Source organism: Leptosomus discolor, unplaced genomic scaffold (assembly GCF_034619465.1).
Source record: "Leptosomus discolor isolate bLepDis1 unplaced genomic scaffold, bLepDis1.hap2 HAP2_SCAFFOLD_29, whole genome shotgun sequence".
Taxonomy (NCBI): domain Eukaryota; kingdom Metazoa; phylum Chordata; class Aves; order Leptosomiformes; family Leptosomidae; genus Leptosomus; species Leptosomus discolor.
Window position 1 is genome coordinate 283,473 of NW_028237772.1, and position 11,645 is coordinate 295,117.

The window sequence follows — 11,645 nt, forward strand, 5'->3', positions numbered from 1 at the left end:
CTTGCCCAATTTCTGCTCTGTGGTATTCACTTGTTTAGTCTCTTCTTGCTCAGTCTCTTATCACCCCCTCAACCCTGTTTACAACATTCTTCATCCACTTCTTTCATCTTCTCACGGGTATACTGGGATGCTGTCGAGGCCAATTGCATCTTCCTCCGTCAGGCTATCCCCGACAATTCCCCTTTTTTGTTATTGTGCAAGAAATGTTGCATGAACAGTCTTGTGCAGGGCCCTTTGCAGAAGACTGACAAGACAAGGCAACATCCAAAGCACGGTCACAATTACCAAGATGACTGCCCTCACCGTTTCAATCAGAGATATTAACTACCCAGACAGCCCCCACCCTTTAAACCTCCTTTTCAGTCAATCTAAGCCATCATCCTCTGTCAAACGCTTCATCTCTTCTTCTAGCTGCTGTATGCTCTTGAAAATAAGTTCTGAATGGTCAGATGTCTAATGGCAACCCAAGCAAACACGTGGAGAATGGATTTTCAGGGTTCGCAGTAGAAAGGCACAAAGCTTCTTGATACATCACGTTTGCTAAAGTTACCCGGACGTTCTGCTTGGGTTGTGGAACTACCCATTCTTCACCCTGATGCAGGTTCCAGCACAGGCCGAACACACCCAGCAGGAACCCAGCGAGGGCCGGCATCTGTAGAGACGCAAGCATAACCCCTGCCCCAGGTGATCAGCTCACACGGTCCACTCCACTGGCCAGTAACTAAATCTTTAATCTGCACTTTGACACCCTTTTGCAAATCCTGTTTTGAAAAAGGAGAAGAAAAATGTATGAAAAGAGGAGGTAGAGAACTGTCCCCATAATGAAGGATGCTAAGAACAGAAACTGCTTTATCTAAACATGCCTGAGGCGGTTCCCCAATCATTCCCCCTTTTTGTTTTTTGAAGCTGCCGCTTCAACGTGCCATGTGCACGCTCAACGACGGCTTGTCCTGTTGGGGAATGGGGAATGCCTGTAACATGAGTAACACTCCATAAACTAAACAATGTTTGAGCTTTCCGTGAAGCATATGCTGGGCCATTGTCCCTTTTAATTTGGCGTGGCACCCCAAGCATAGAAAGAGCCCTCTGTAAATGTCGAATCACATCTTTTCCGGTTTCTCCGTTATGTGCTGTTGCTACCAAAGCGCGAGAAGAAGTATCAATAGAAACATGAACGTACTTCTGTCGGCCAAACTCATGAATATGAGTAACATCAGCTTGCCAAATCTGCAAGGACTGCATAGCTCTGGGATTACTACCAAAACACACTGGGGTGTGAGTGCCCTGGCAATCAGGGCAGGCAGCTACAACAGAACGAGCCTCAGTACGGGACAAACCAAACGGCCGTCGTAAAGCTCGAAAACCTTGATGAAAAAATTGATGTGATAATAGAGCTTGTTGCTTCGTGTTAGGAACAGTAGTTAGAGCCATAGCAGAAACAAGAGCATCACTCTTGAATTACCTTCTGTACAAAATCTGGGTCAAGTGGTATGAGTATGAACATGCATAACAAAAGAAGGTTCTTTTCACTGTTGAATGCTCTTCCAGAGTTCCAAAGCACCTCAAATAAGATTTGATTGTCTGACATAGTCAAGACCACTTTATCCAATGGATTAACCCCATTGGCTACATATGCTGAATCAGTGACAATATTTACAGGAGAAGTAAAAATAGAAAACCAACAGCCATGGCACGCAGCTCTACTATTGTGGAGAACCTTTTTGATATACTACTTTGTTGCTCCAGTTGTTGTTTTCATACCATACTGCTGCTGCTTTACCTGATTTTCCTGAACCATCTGTAAAGACAGTGGGGCCTTTTACAGGTTCTGGCTGGCTGAAGTTTTTCTGACCAAATGGTATTTCTCGAGCAAATTTCAGTAGCGGGTGTGATGGTAGATGGTACGATATTTGCCCTTGAAAACTCGCCACGGCCGCTTGTAGCTCATAAGTATTTGCCAGACACCATTCAAAATACCAATTTGGAACAGGGAAAACAATAGTAGCTGGATCTTGCCCTGTTAGTTCTAGACATGGCTTTCTGGCTTTTATGATCACATCAGCAGTGAGTTCAAACAATCCAGGAGCAGTTTTTCGTGGCTGGAATGATAAAAACATCCATTCTAAAATATGTAACGGGTCATCCCACTCAGGATTCCACTGCACCAAAGCACCAAATGGTACAGTTGTGTCAATTAGTGCAAAGAATTGTACCAATCGAGCCAAGTCTATTCGAGAGACAAATTTCTCATGTCTAGATTGTTCCACCTTATGAATTCCACCTAGTGCTTCCTCATTTAATATTCTGGGTTCTGCTGGATCAGTAGAATTTTTAATAATTCCAATAATGGTTGCAACTGCGAATTTGTCAGCCCAAGATAGGGCCTGATCCAATTCAAAGATCCCATCAGTTTCTGTACATCATTAAGTGTTTTAACCTTAAGGTTGAGTTTCACAGGCTGTGGCACAACCTGTTTACTTGTAATTGTCATTCCCAAATATTTCCAGGGTTCTACCTTTTGTCTTTTTCGGGGGCAATAACTAATCCATATTGTTGTAATGAGTTTCTGGTCCAATTCTCCATGTCTCTCAACTGATCCTTGCTATTTGATGCTAACAGGATGTCATCCATGTAATGGTAACAATAACTAGTAGGGAATTTTTCCCTCACAGGTGACAAAGTTTGTGCTACAAACCATTGACAAATTGTTGGTGAATTTTTCGTGCCTTTGGTAAAACCTTCCATTGATACCTTTTTGAAGGTTCCACAGGATTTCAAGAAGGCACAGAAAATGCAAATTTTTCGTTGTCTTGGGAGGCCAATGGGATAGTAAAATAAAAAAAAATGTTTTAAATCCACTACAATATTTCCCCAATTCACGGGGATCATGTCCGGTGAGGGTAGGCCCGGTTGTAGAGCTCCCATTGTAGCTATGACAGCATTAATTTGTTGTAGGTCATGTAGCAATCGCCATTTTCCTGATTTGTTTTTGATTACAAACACTGGGGTATTCCATGGGCTGTCAGAAGGATTTTGTGTCTTCGCGCTCCGTCTCGCTCTCTTCTTGCCATTTCCATGAAGCGACTGTCCCGCGTGTCCTTTTCTATTTCATCTAAAAGCGGCAAACAAGGTACGGCTAACAAAATATCATCCGTATAACGATAACAAGAACACTGCGTCTCACTCACTCACGCATTCAAACACTGATAACCAATTTTTACACTATCACACGAGGAGCTCCTTTACACCATTCACACAAAAGACCCAAGAGGACATTTGCAACTCTGATTACTACAATAGCAACTATAGCATTGAGCAGACTAAGATCCAATATCATACCTATGTCAGACAAGTTCCAATTCACGTAGTTAAATATCAGTGCGAGTGGTGAAAATACACGTCGACATCAATGCTGACCAGCGCACAGTGCGAGCACTGAGCAAATTACAGAAGCAGACCAGAAGGAATACCTTTTTCCATAGATGGTCCTTGTCCACCCCTGCAGCGAGCCAGATGAGTCAGGGAGTCCCTCCGAGGAAAGGTCCCGGGGCGCGCCTAGGGAGGCCCTGTCCTCAGCAGCTCCTGCAGTCGGACAGAGATTGTCGCCTCTGGGTTGTCAACTGAATCTGAGAAAACTCAACAACAACTCAGTGTTATTAAGCAGGGATTCTTTATTGCACTTCAAGATTTTTTTTTCCTATGTGAGGTTTGTTTTGTTTTTTCTTTTTTTTTAGGGGGGGGAGGGGGAAGGGGGGGTTTAGGGTGACCCCAGGGGTGACGCCGGGGTTCCCCTGTCCCCTCCCTACCAAAACCTTGCCACACACACACACCCCTGTGCGGGAGCTGCGTGAGGACACTGACACGATCAATGTGATCTAACAAGTGAACCTTTATTTCCGTGTTTCTAGTGCCATTTATAACCCTCGACCACACCCAATAAATACTGATTGGCTTCATCGCAACTAACGGCCCATAGTCCAACCTGATTGGCCACTTTGCGAGTCATGTTCAAGTCACGGTCACAAATGTTCACACCCATCTTCTTCAAGAAATTACAACGGCGTCATGAATGGCGGCTGTCTCTTCTCCTGCACCTGTAAGACGTTCATGCCCCCTGCACCGGAAGTTGTTTCTACTTTCAGCAGTTCCGGTACGTCCCAGCTCCAATTTTCTGGAAAGGCTGGATTGTTCACATGTCCCTTATTTCGAAGATATCCTTCCACACTCCTCCTTCCTCGGCTAACAGAGAATGCAAAACCATGCGAAGGTGAAAAATGGCATTTCTCATGTGGGTACATTGGTCAGCTAACGAGTCCAAAGCATCAGCTCTCCGATTGGTTAGGATTTCTAATATTGCCTGTAAGCGGGTTATGCGGTTAAGATTATAGATCGGTTCTCTGGCTCCCGCTATCAGTTCGTTGGGGTTCCAACTAGCTGGGCCATAATGTCGTCTGATTCTCTCAGTGGGCCGCTCATCCTTTCTCCACTTTTGACCACTGTTTCGGGTCAGAGTGGTATCAGTCCTCCTGTTCTCACGCCTCAACTCATCGTACACCCTAATTCCTAGCTGGTTTCCCTCGTCAGAGGCTAACAGGAAGAATAGGGGCCTAAAGGATCCCACATAGCATATACCAGACCAGTGTGGTGGCAATCTTCGATAGGCTGCCGTCCGCATATCCAGTTATTCCCTTGCAAAGCCCAGGTCCCATTGGCGAAGGGACCTTCCCACATTGCAGAGTCTATGGGTTGCTCAGAATACAATGTGTTTCCCGGTCCTAGTGCTCCTCCTAAAATGGTTGCATCTCCATATCGATCACAATATTTACATTTCCACGCCCCCGATTCCTTTTTCCACACACAGTTACATCCCCACTTACTTTGATTAGTACTAGACCAAAATGTTTTAAACAGTGTGCGGGTTCCATGTCGATGCTGCCACGCCCATTGGTGCACTCGTACAGTAGGATTTTTGCTGGTGGTATTTTCTCGCAGACAGAAAGGGAGTCAGGGATCAAACTTGCTGTCTCGCCGGGCAGCTTTAGCACCCTCTCTGCAGGGACTGGTGAGGGAGCGTTTTGCCCAATTGCACAAGTAATCTCCAAACCGCCCTTTTTATTTTCAGTGAGCCTCCTTCAATATTGCCACCCTCCTCCCCCCAGCTCACTGACAGGAGGAGGAGGAGATCGTTTGCCTGCTGCTCATTTTTTCTCTCCTCGGTCTTACAGGCACGAATTGGGAAAGAGGGTGCAGAGGGGATGTTGGGCTTTTCTTTAATCCAATTGGATAGGAATATTTTTAAGATTCTAGTGGCTTGTCTGTCCATTACTTCTCTAGGTATTCCTTTTTTCAGCCCTTCCATCCACAAATCGACCCTCTTTCTTTGTCCCTCACTGTCTGACCCTCTCTTAAAAACATATTCCTCAATCTAATGAAAAGAAAGCTTTTTTTTGTGCAAACTGTTCAGATCTCATAATTCCACGCATATAATCAGATTTCAAGACCCTCTATCAATTAAGTCGTCTGGAGACTGAACCAGGGCAGTCTAAATTGATATCTGAAAATTAGTCTTCCTCCTTCCCATCTGCCACAGTGGAACACTGAGTCTATTTGGTGAGGCAAAGCTCTTCCACCTCACTAGGGCAGGTACTGGGGGGCAGCACCGCGTTGCTTTAGCATTAGGAGTTTTCACAGTGGAGAGGGAAGATAACTACTTGCAGTAGAAAGTATTCCTTTTGACAGATGGCATAGCTGTCTGCATTCAAGATGGCATATTAAGAAGCAAAGATCGTTATTATTCAAAATATTTTATTTTGGATAAAATAAATAAAAGGAACTGTCGACTCTCAACCATGTCCAACTCGTGCTCTTCTGGAAGATGTTGACCATCTTTCTTGTGTAAACTCCACGCGTTCAGCAACTTCATCCAACCTTCTGCTACAATCAATTCTAAATCTGTTTTAAGTCTTTAAACTAGGATCGATGACTGTTTGTTCTCTAAGTCCTTGTGCCCGGCAGAAAACTGAGTACTTGAACCAGGCAAACACTAAAATCCTCATTGCCTGGGGCTAGCCAGTGAAATACAAAGAGAGGCCAGGACTGGGGGCAGTCATCTGCAGATAGATTCGGCAGGAGAGCTCTGGGCCGATCCACCGGGAGGTGGCTGTCACACCGTCGCCGCGGCACACGGGGATATTCGCCAGCATGTTTTCCTTCTCCTGCTCCGAAGAGCATCTGCTATAGGCCTAAAAGCAACACAAAGGAACAGCAGTGTCATCCAGTTGCATCCGTTGCTCAAAAAAAATAATCCGATCTCTGCGCCTGTCACCGCTCCACCCTTTCACAACGGACGCTCCTTTTTCACCCCGTCTCTCCCCAGCTCTCATTTGGGAGCTCACAGGCTGACGCAGAACCAATACTGCTCCCTCAGTAGCCTGCTCTGTAAGGCCAAAGCAATGGGTGCCGTGGCACCAGTTCCCTCACTGCCTTACTAAACAGCTCGCACAGAACTGTTGTGTCCATTTTAATATCAATGAAATGATTTCTTCCCCTCCTTACGTTAGCTGGCTGCCTTCACACAGTCCTCAGTATTCCTGAGGCATCCTCACCTGGTACAGAAGCTGAGGAGAAGGGTAGACAGACACGATAGCCTCAGTCGTCTCGAGGCTGACCCGGTTAAATTGTTGTATCTGTCTCTTCCAAGCTTCCAAGAGACCCTTTTGAGAAGGAGCCGCCTTCACCCCTCTGCACCGCTCCTTCTCTAAGCTGAAAGGGAGCCCCGTCTTCTCTCGCTCTCGCCTGGGGAGAACAAAGGATGGGAAAGAAAATGAGGCAATGAGGCTGCGAAGAAAATCCTATCCCTGCACCTGTTGTCACATGGCCAGAGATGGAGAGACACCTCTCACTCCATGCTATTACAGACACCGCTGGCATCAAAGTAAATGCTAAAAACTGGGCCCGATTTTCTTTAAATCAAATTTCCTACCGAAAAAGGAACAATCCTGTACTTGGGAGCAATCCTGACACAAGCCAACATACATACAAAGTGGTAAACAAGAATTCACTTTCTGACTGTCAACCGTAATGAAACACTTCACGTGTCACTGTTAATGACATCTCACTTCTTCTCACGGCCAAGATGTGACATACAGCAGCTGCTGTGACAGGAATGCTACGATCGTGTGGGACAGCACAAGGGGGCTTGCTTAGCCACTGCTGTGCAACCTGCTGCTGTTCTTCCTTATCCATGGCAGCAGCTAAGCAGCTCCTCCTCAGTAATGTCTCTCTTGGTTACACACGGAAGAAAAGCTGGTGCTGTAAAAGCCCAGCTCTACTTGCATTCCCTTCCCACTCCTCAAATCAGACTGACAACAAGAGCTTTGCTCGATGTCAAGTGAGACTCCAATGTGAAACCAGAGTCTGTCCCCACCCCTCCCCGGGCAGGACCTCCGTTTCCAAGAACCAACCCTGTGCTGAATGAGCAGCTGCTCTGTGTCGCCTGGTCTTTCAAAATCGTCACACCGTGTTGCCCTGAAGTGCAGCCCTGTACCTGCTGTTCCCCCGCAGTCCCTGTGAAAGTGCAGCCTCTCCAAAGAAGACATGACCAAACCTCGTCTGCTTACTCACTTGAACGGTGCTTCAGCTACAGCTTTTGTGAACACGGTGGCGTATGCTCCGATCTCCCCCCAGGTCTCAAAAAACCTGACTTGGATTTGTTTCCTCAGCTGCAGATCGAGCAAGGCCTGTAAAGATCATTGGAAACAACAGATGGAACAATGGATCTTCTCACATCCAACTCCACTCTTGGTTGAAAGGGTCACAGCATCTTGCTCGAGGACAAGAACATCGAAGCTCTCCCCGTTTGGGGAACAGCTTATTTAAGGCACTGAAGTATTATGGGGCAGCCTGTCTCCTGCCAGTTAAGAGCAGTTGAGTGCCATTTCAGCTGCTGCAGCTCCTCAGTGGCAGGCGCTTGTTCCACGCAGGCCAGCCAGCCCAAGGCAGCGCTGACATGCTTTGCCAGCGGGCCACGAAGGGCGAGAGATGCTGAGCGAGACGGACGTCAGGATGGAGGTGAACGAGACACGTCGGTCCGTGGCAGAGCAGGGACGTCCCTGAGCAGGGGGGAGCTGAGCCCAAAGAGCTCTGTCCACAGACACACGGTCTAACGGGGGCTGAATCCCCCCCATCCAAAAAGTGTGGGACTGGGTCAAATGCTCAAGCAATGGCAGACAACAAGAGCTGGTGGCTGCGTGCCATCAGTTTGAAAAGGACTCACCTCTTCCATTCTGGTTACCACTGGGCCAGAGTCCTCAGCTTTCCTTTTTCTCCCTTTTCGCTGTCCCTCCTTTTGGTCTCCATTCACCGCTGCCTGTCCCAGTCTGGTTTTTGACGGAAATAGGAAAGACCTAAGAAGAGTAAAGCAAGGCTGGGAGCTTACGCTCTTCCCCAGGTCATTGTGGTGACAGGCTGGATGGACCTTTGCTTCTGTTTCTATACAACAAAGCGTGGAGCAGTTCTGGGTGGGCACACCTCTTACGCTCCAGTCTTTGCTAGAAGGAGTTAATGTAAGCGCTGATGGCATTTTTCAAGGGCAGAGACAACAGAGAAACATTTGGAGGGAAAAGAGTTTAACCTGAAACAATTTTGTGCTCCAACTACGGCCAGCGCCAGAGTTTTCCCGGGCATTTTCTCCATCGCATGAGCTACGTAACTCTGGAGGGTCTCCTGTCCTTCAGCACAGCCCTGGGCCTCCTGCAAAGATCAACAGAGAAAAGGAGTTAAACCCTTCTGAGGTGCACATGCAAGCGCAGCAACCTATGGCTCTGATTCTGTAGCTGGATCTGCAGATGAGAAAATCTGTTTGCGATGCTTCTCAGGGGCAAGCAGGCAATACTTGATGCAGCACAAAGTTACGGCAGTGGCCTCACTGCCCTTTATTTCCTGCCCTAACCCGTGACAGGCAGAAGGAAATCAAAACTAATCTCACTTCATCTGCCAATCTTACCTCCTCAAAAATCTGTGACAAGTTGTAACTGGGAACGAAAGCTTGTCAGAACTTTGCATTGTACAACCCTAGTGGTTTTGACCCGTTAATGGCTTCTAAAACCAGATTTCTGGTTTACTGAAACTGTGGCTCCAACCCCCATCAAAACCTTCCTGCCGTGAAGGGGGATGACAACCACCACCTTCACAGCAAGGCGTGTCTGGGGGCACAGAAGTCATCAGCACTCTCACTTGTACGCAGTTGTGAACCATGGACAAAAGCTCCTCCAAGTGAAGCACAGCCAGGACATTGGGATCTTCTGCCCATTCGTCTTCTTCTTCCATCTGTCCAGACAGGAAAACAGCCAGACCAACAGTCTGCTTCTGAGTCGCTCCAACCAGCGCTGCCACTCAGAGCTCTGAGGCAGGGAGATTCGAGGGTTTTTACTTGGGTTGCTAAATACAATTGTTAACGAGTGCAAGTAACAGAGGAAGGAAAGGGCAAGAACAGGGAGATTTTGCTCACAAACCTGAGATGACACGATCTTCCTCCTCCAGGTGATGCTGCAGGGAACAGTCTGATTCTCAACCAGGCAGGAATAATTCGCGGCCTGCAAGGCGCCGAGGATCTTTTCACCGCATTCGGACTGGAAGAGAGCTGGAACCGGTGCCTGGGTCAGGCTTCCACAGAGAGGAGACCCCACTCAGCCCAAGGCAGAGGTGGGCTGTGGGGACAAGTACCAGGATCCAGCGCCGCCGTTAGGTATTTCTGGCAGTCCCCTGGTCGCTGAGCTTTCAGCATCGTGGCAAGGGCCCTCTTCCTCTCTTTTTCCTGCTCCTGCTGCCTCCTCCATGCTTCTCGCTCCTTCCTCCTCTGCCACGCCGCCTGGCAGGGTGCCTCCCTGTCCCTCTGACTGTATTTGGACTTCTTGGGCGGGGGGGGATGTTTCTGGGCTCGCTCCGCTTACCAGGGACCTACTGGGCTGCTCTGTGGAGTCCCGCCGAGAGGCCGGCAGCAGGGACCAGGAGGGCCTCTCGGCATCAGCCGTGCCATGGCAGCTGCTGCCAGACCCTGCTCCAAACGCCAGGGCTTCCCACGGCCCTCGGCTGCCCAGTGCCACCAGGTCACCACGGGCACAAGGGCCAGTTCTCCAGGCTGCATCCCCACTGCCCAGGTGGGGGACCTTGAAAGCCACCTCCCTCCTTACTTCCACTCTTCTCTGGATCCTCTCAGACAAAGGGATGACCTCTACCACGTCTTCGTCTTTGTCCTCCTCTTCCTCTACCGCCACCACATCGTCTACCACCATGTCGCCTACCACCACCCCATCATAATCCTCCTCCTCCACATCTAGCACCTCCTGCTCCGCCTCCTCCTCCAGATTTTCCTCCTCCACCAGCTCTTCCTCCTCCTCCCCCAGCGCCTCCTCCTCCTCCTCCTCGCTGTCACTGCTCAGCACCACCACGGGCACTGACAGCCTCTCCGGACGGGCACATAGGGACAGGCCGCGGCCCGCCTCGCCGGGCCGTGGCGGTGGCGCTGGCGGGGGGTGCAGCAGGGAGGCGAGGGCTGGCAGCTCCCCGTCACTGTGTGAGTGCGGGGGGCTCTGCGGCTGGGCCGCCTCGGCGGGGCGGGGGTAGGGCCCGGCGGCGAGAGGGCCCAGCGGGGAGGCTGTGCTTGAGGAGGGGGGTGCCCCGGGGGAGGGCCCTGCCGGGACAGTGGGGTCAGGGCCTGCGGGTGGGAAGGGCCTCGGGTGGTTCCCGGCGCAGCCTGCTGGGAGCCAGCTTGGAGCGGCGGCCGCGGTGCTGGCGGCGTCCTCTGTTGTGGAGGCCAAACTGGGCGAGGATGGGTCCTGCATGACCTCTCCAGGCTGCTGCTGGGCTGCCCTCGCAGTGGAGAAGTTGATCGTCCTTGGAGAAACAGCGTTTGTGTGCGCCGGGGAGAGACCGAGCCGCGAGGGGGGCAGGAGTCGGGAGGCTTCAAAAATCCCCTTTGTTCCTCGGGCAGTGTCGCGGGCAGAAATATTCCCAGGGTGTCCCTGGGGCGGCATCAGAACGGTGAAGTTTTGCCGCTGATGCCCGATAGGACTTCAGTCGAGTTCCAAACTCTCTGTTTCGGCCTTCTCTAGGTAAGCGCTGTGCCCTGCATGTCTGATGCTTTGGGGTTCAATTTTTTTATGGGGAAGCTTCTTTCATGCAACACAAAATGTAGCCCGGGAGTTTTTCTGAGAAAAGTTCGTTGGGCTGTAACTCTGTGGCATTTGTGTGATTGAGACTAGCTCGTGTTCATCTTTGCCTCCTTCCCTGTAGTCTGTCAAGTCTCGGAGCCTTTCTTTTCCTTAATGGGTAAGCTCCTGAATTTCATGGCTCTTTGTAGAGCAATTAGCCTTCTCTCAACACTACCTCTAGCTCACTGTGCATGTATGGTAATTTAATTAAGATTAAATTAATGCAGTGGCTTCCCTCAAGTTAAGGAGAGAACATGACGAGAACCACTCTTCCATACGAAGCTGCTGCTCAAGAGGCTAAATGGAGAGATTCAGAAAAATTGGATTTGCCTGCTCACTGCATGAAAAGCAGTACGGAAGAGATTTACAAGAAGAACTAATTCTATCTCAATCATTTTTAGCGGAGAGGAGGTCATGAGAGGGTCAGCTTTCTTG

General features: G+C 49.3%; 1 protein-coding gene across 1 annotated transcript; it reads right to left on the reverse strand.

Moving 5' to 3' along the window:
• Positions 1-6,065: 6,065 nt before the first annotated feature.
• Positions 6,066-10,292, reverse strand: LOC147412837 (structure-specific endonuclease subunit EME1-like). The gene is made up of 9 exons (XM_086480946.1): positions 10,191-10,292; positions 9,724-9,931; positions 9,513-9,640; positions 9,235-9,327; positions 8,633-8,751; positions 8,276-8,405; positions 7,624-7,739; positions 6,606-6,795; positions 6,066-6,242 (listed from the first exon to the last, which is right to left on the reverse strand). The coding sequence occupies exons 1-9, from the start codon at positions 10,290-10,292 to the stop codon at positions 6,066-6,068; spliced, it is 1,263 nt and encodes a 420-aa protein (XP_086337072.1).
• Between the last annotated feature and the right edge of the window lie 1,353 nt (positions 10,293-11,645).

What these genes read in the sequence shown, in the direction of transcription:
- LOC147412837 (XM_086480946.1), bottom strand. Translation starts at nt 10,292, where the DNA reads ATGGTGGTAGACGATGTGGTGGCGGTAGAGGAAGAGGAGGACAAAGAC. An exon ending in AACGGCGGCGCTGGATCCTG is followed by an intron (nt 9,641 to 9,723) that starts GTACTTGTCCCC and finishes CACCGGTTCCAG; the next exon opens with CTCTCTTCCAGTCCGAATGC. An exon ending in GGAAGATCGTGTCATCTCAG is followed by an intron (nt 9,328 to 9,512) that starts GTTTGTGAGCAA and finishes CTGTCTGGACAG; the next exon opens with ATGGAAGAAGAAGACGAATG.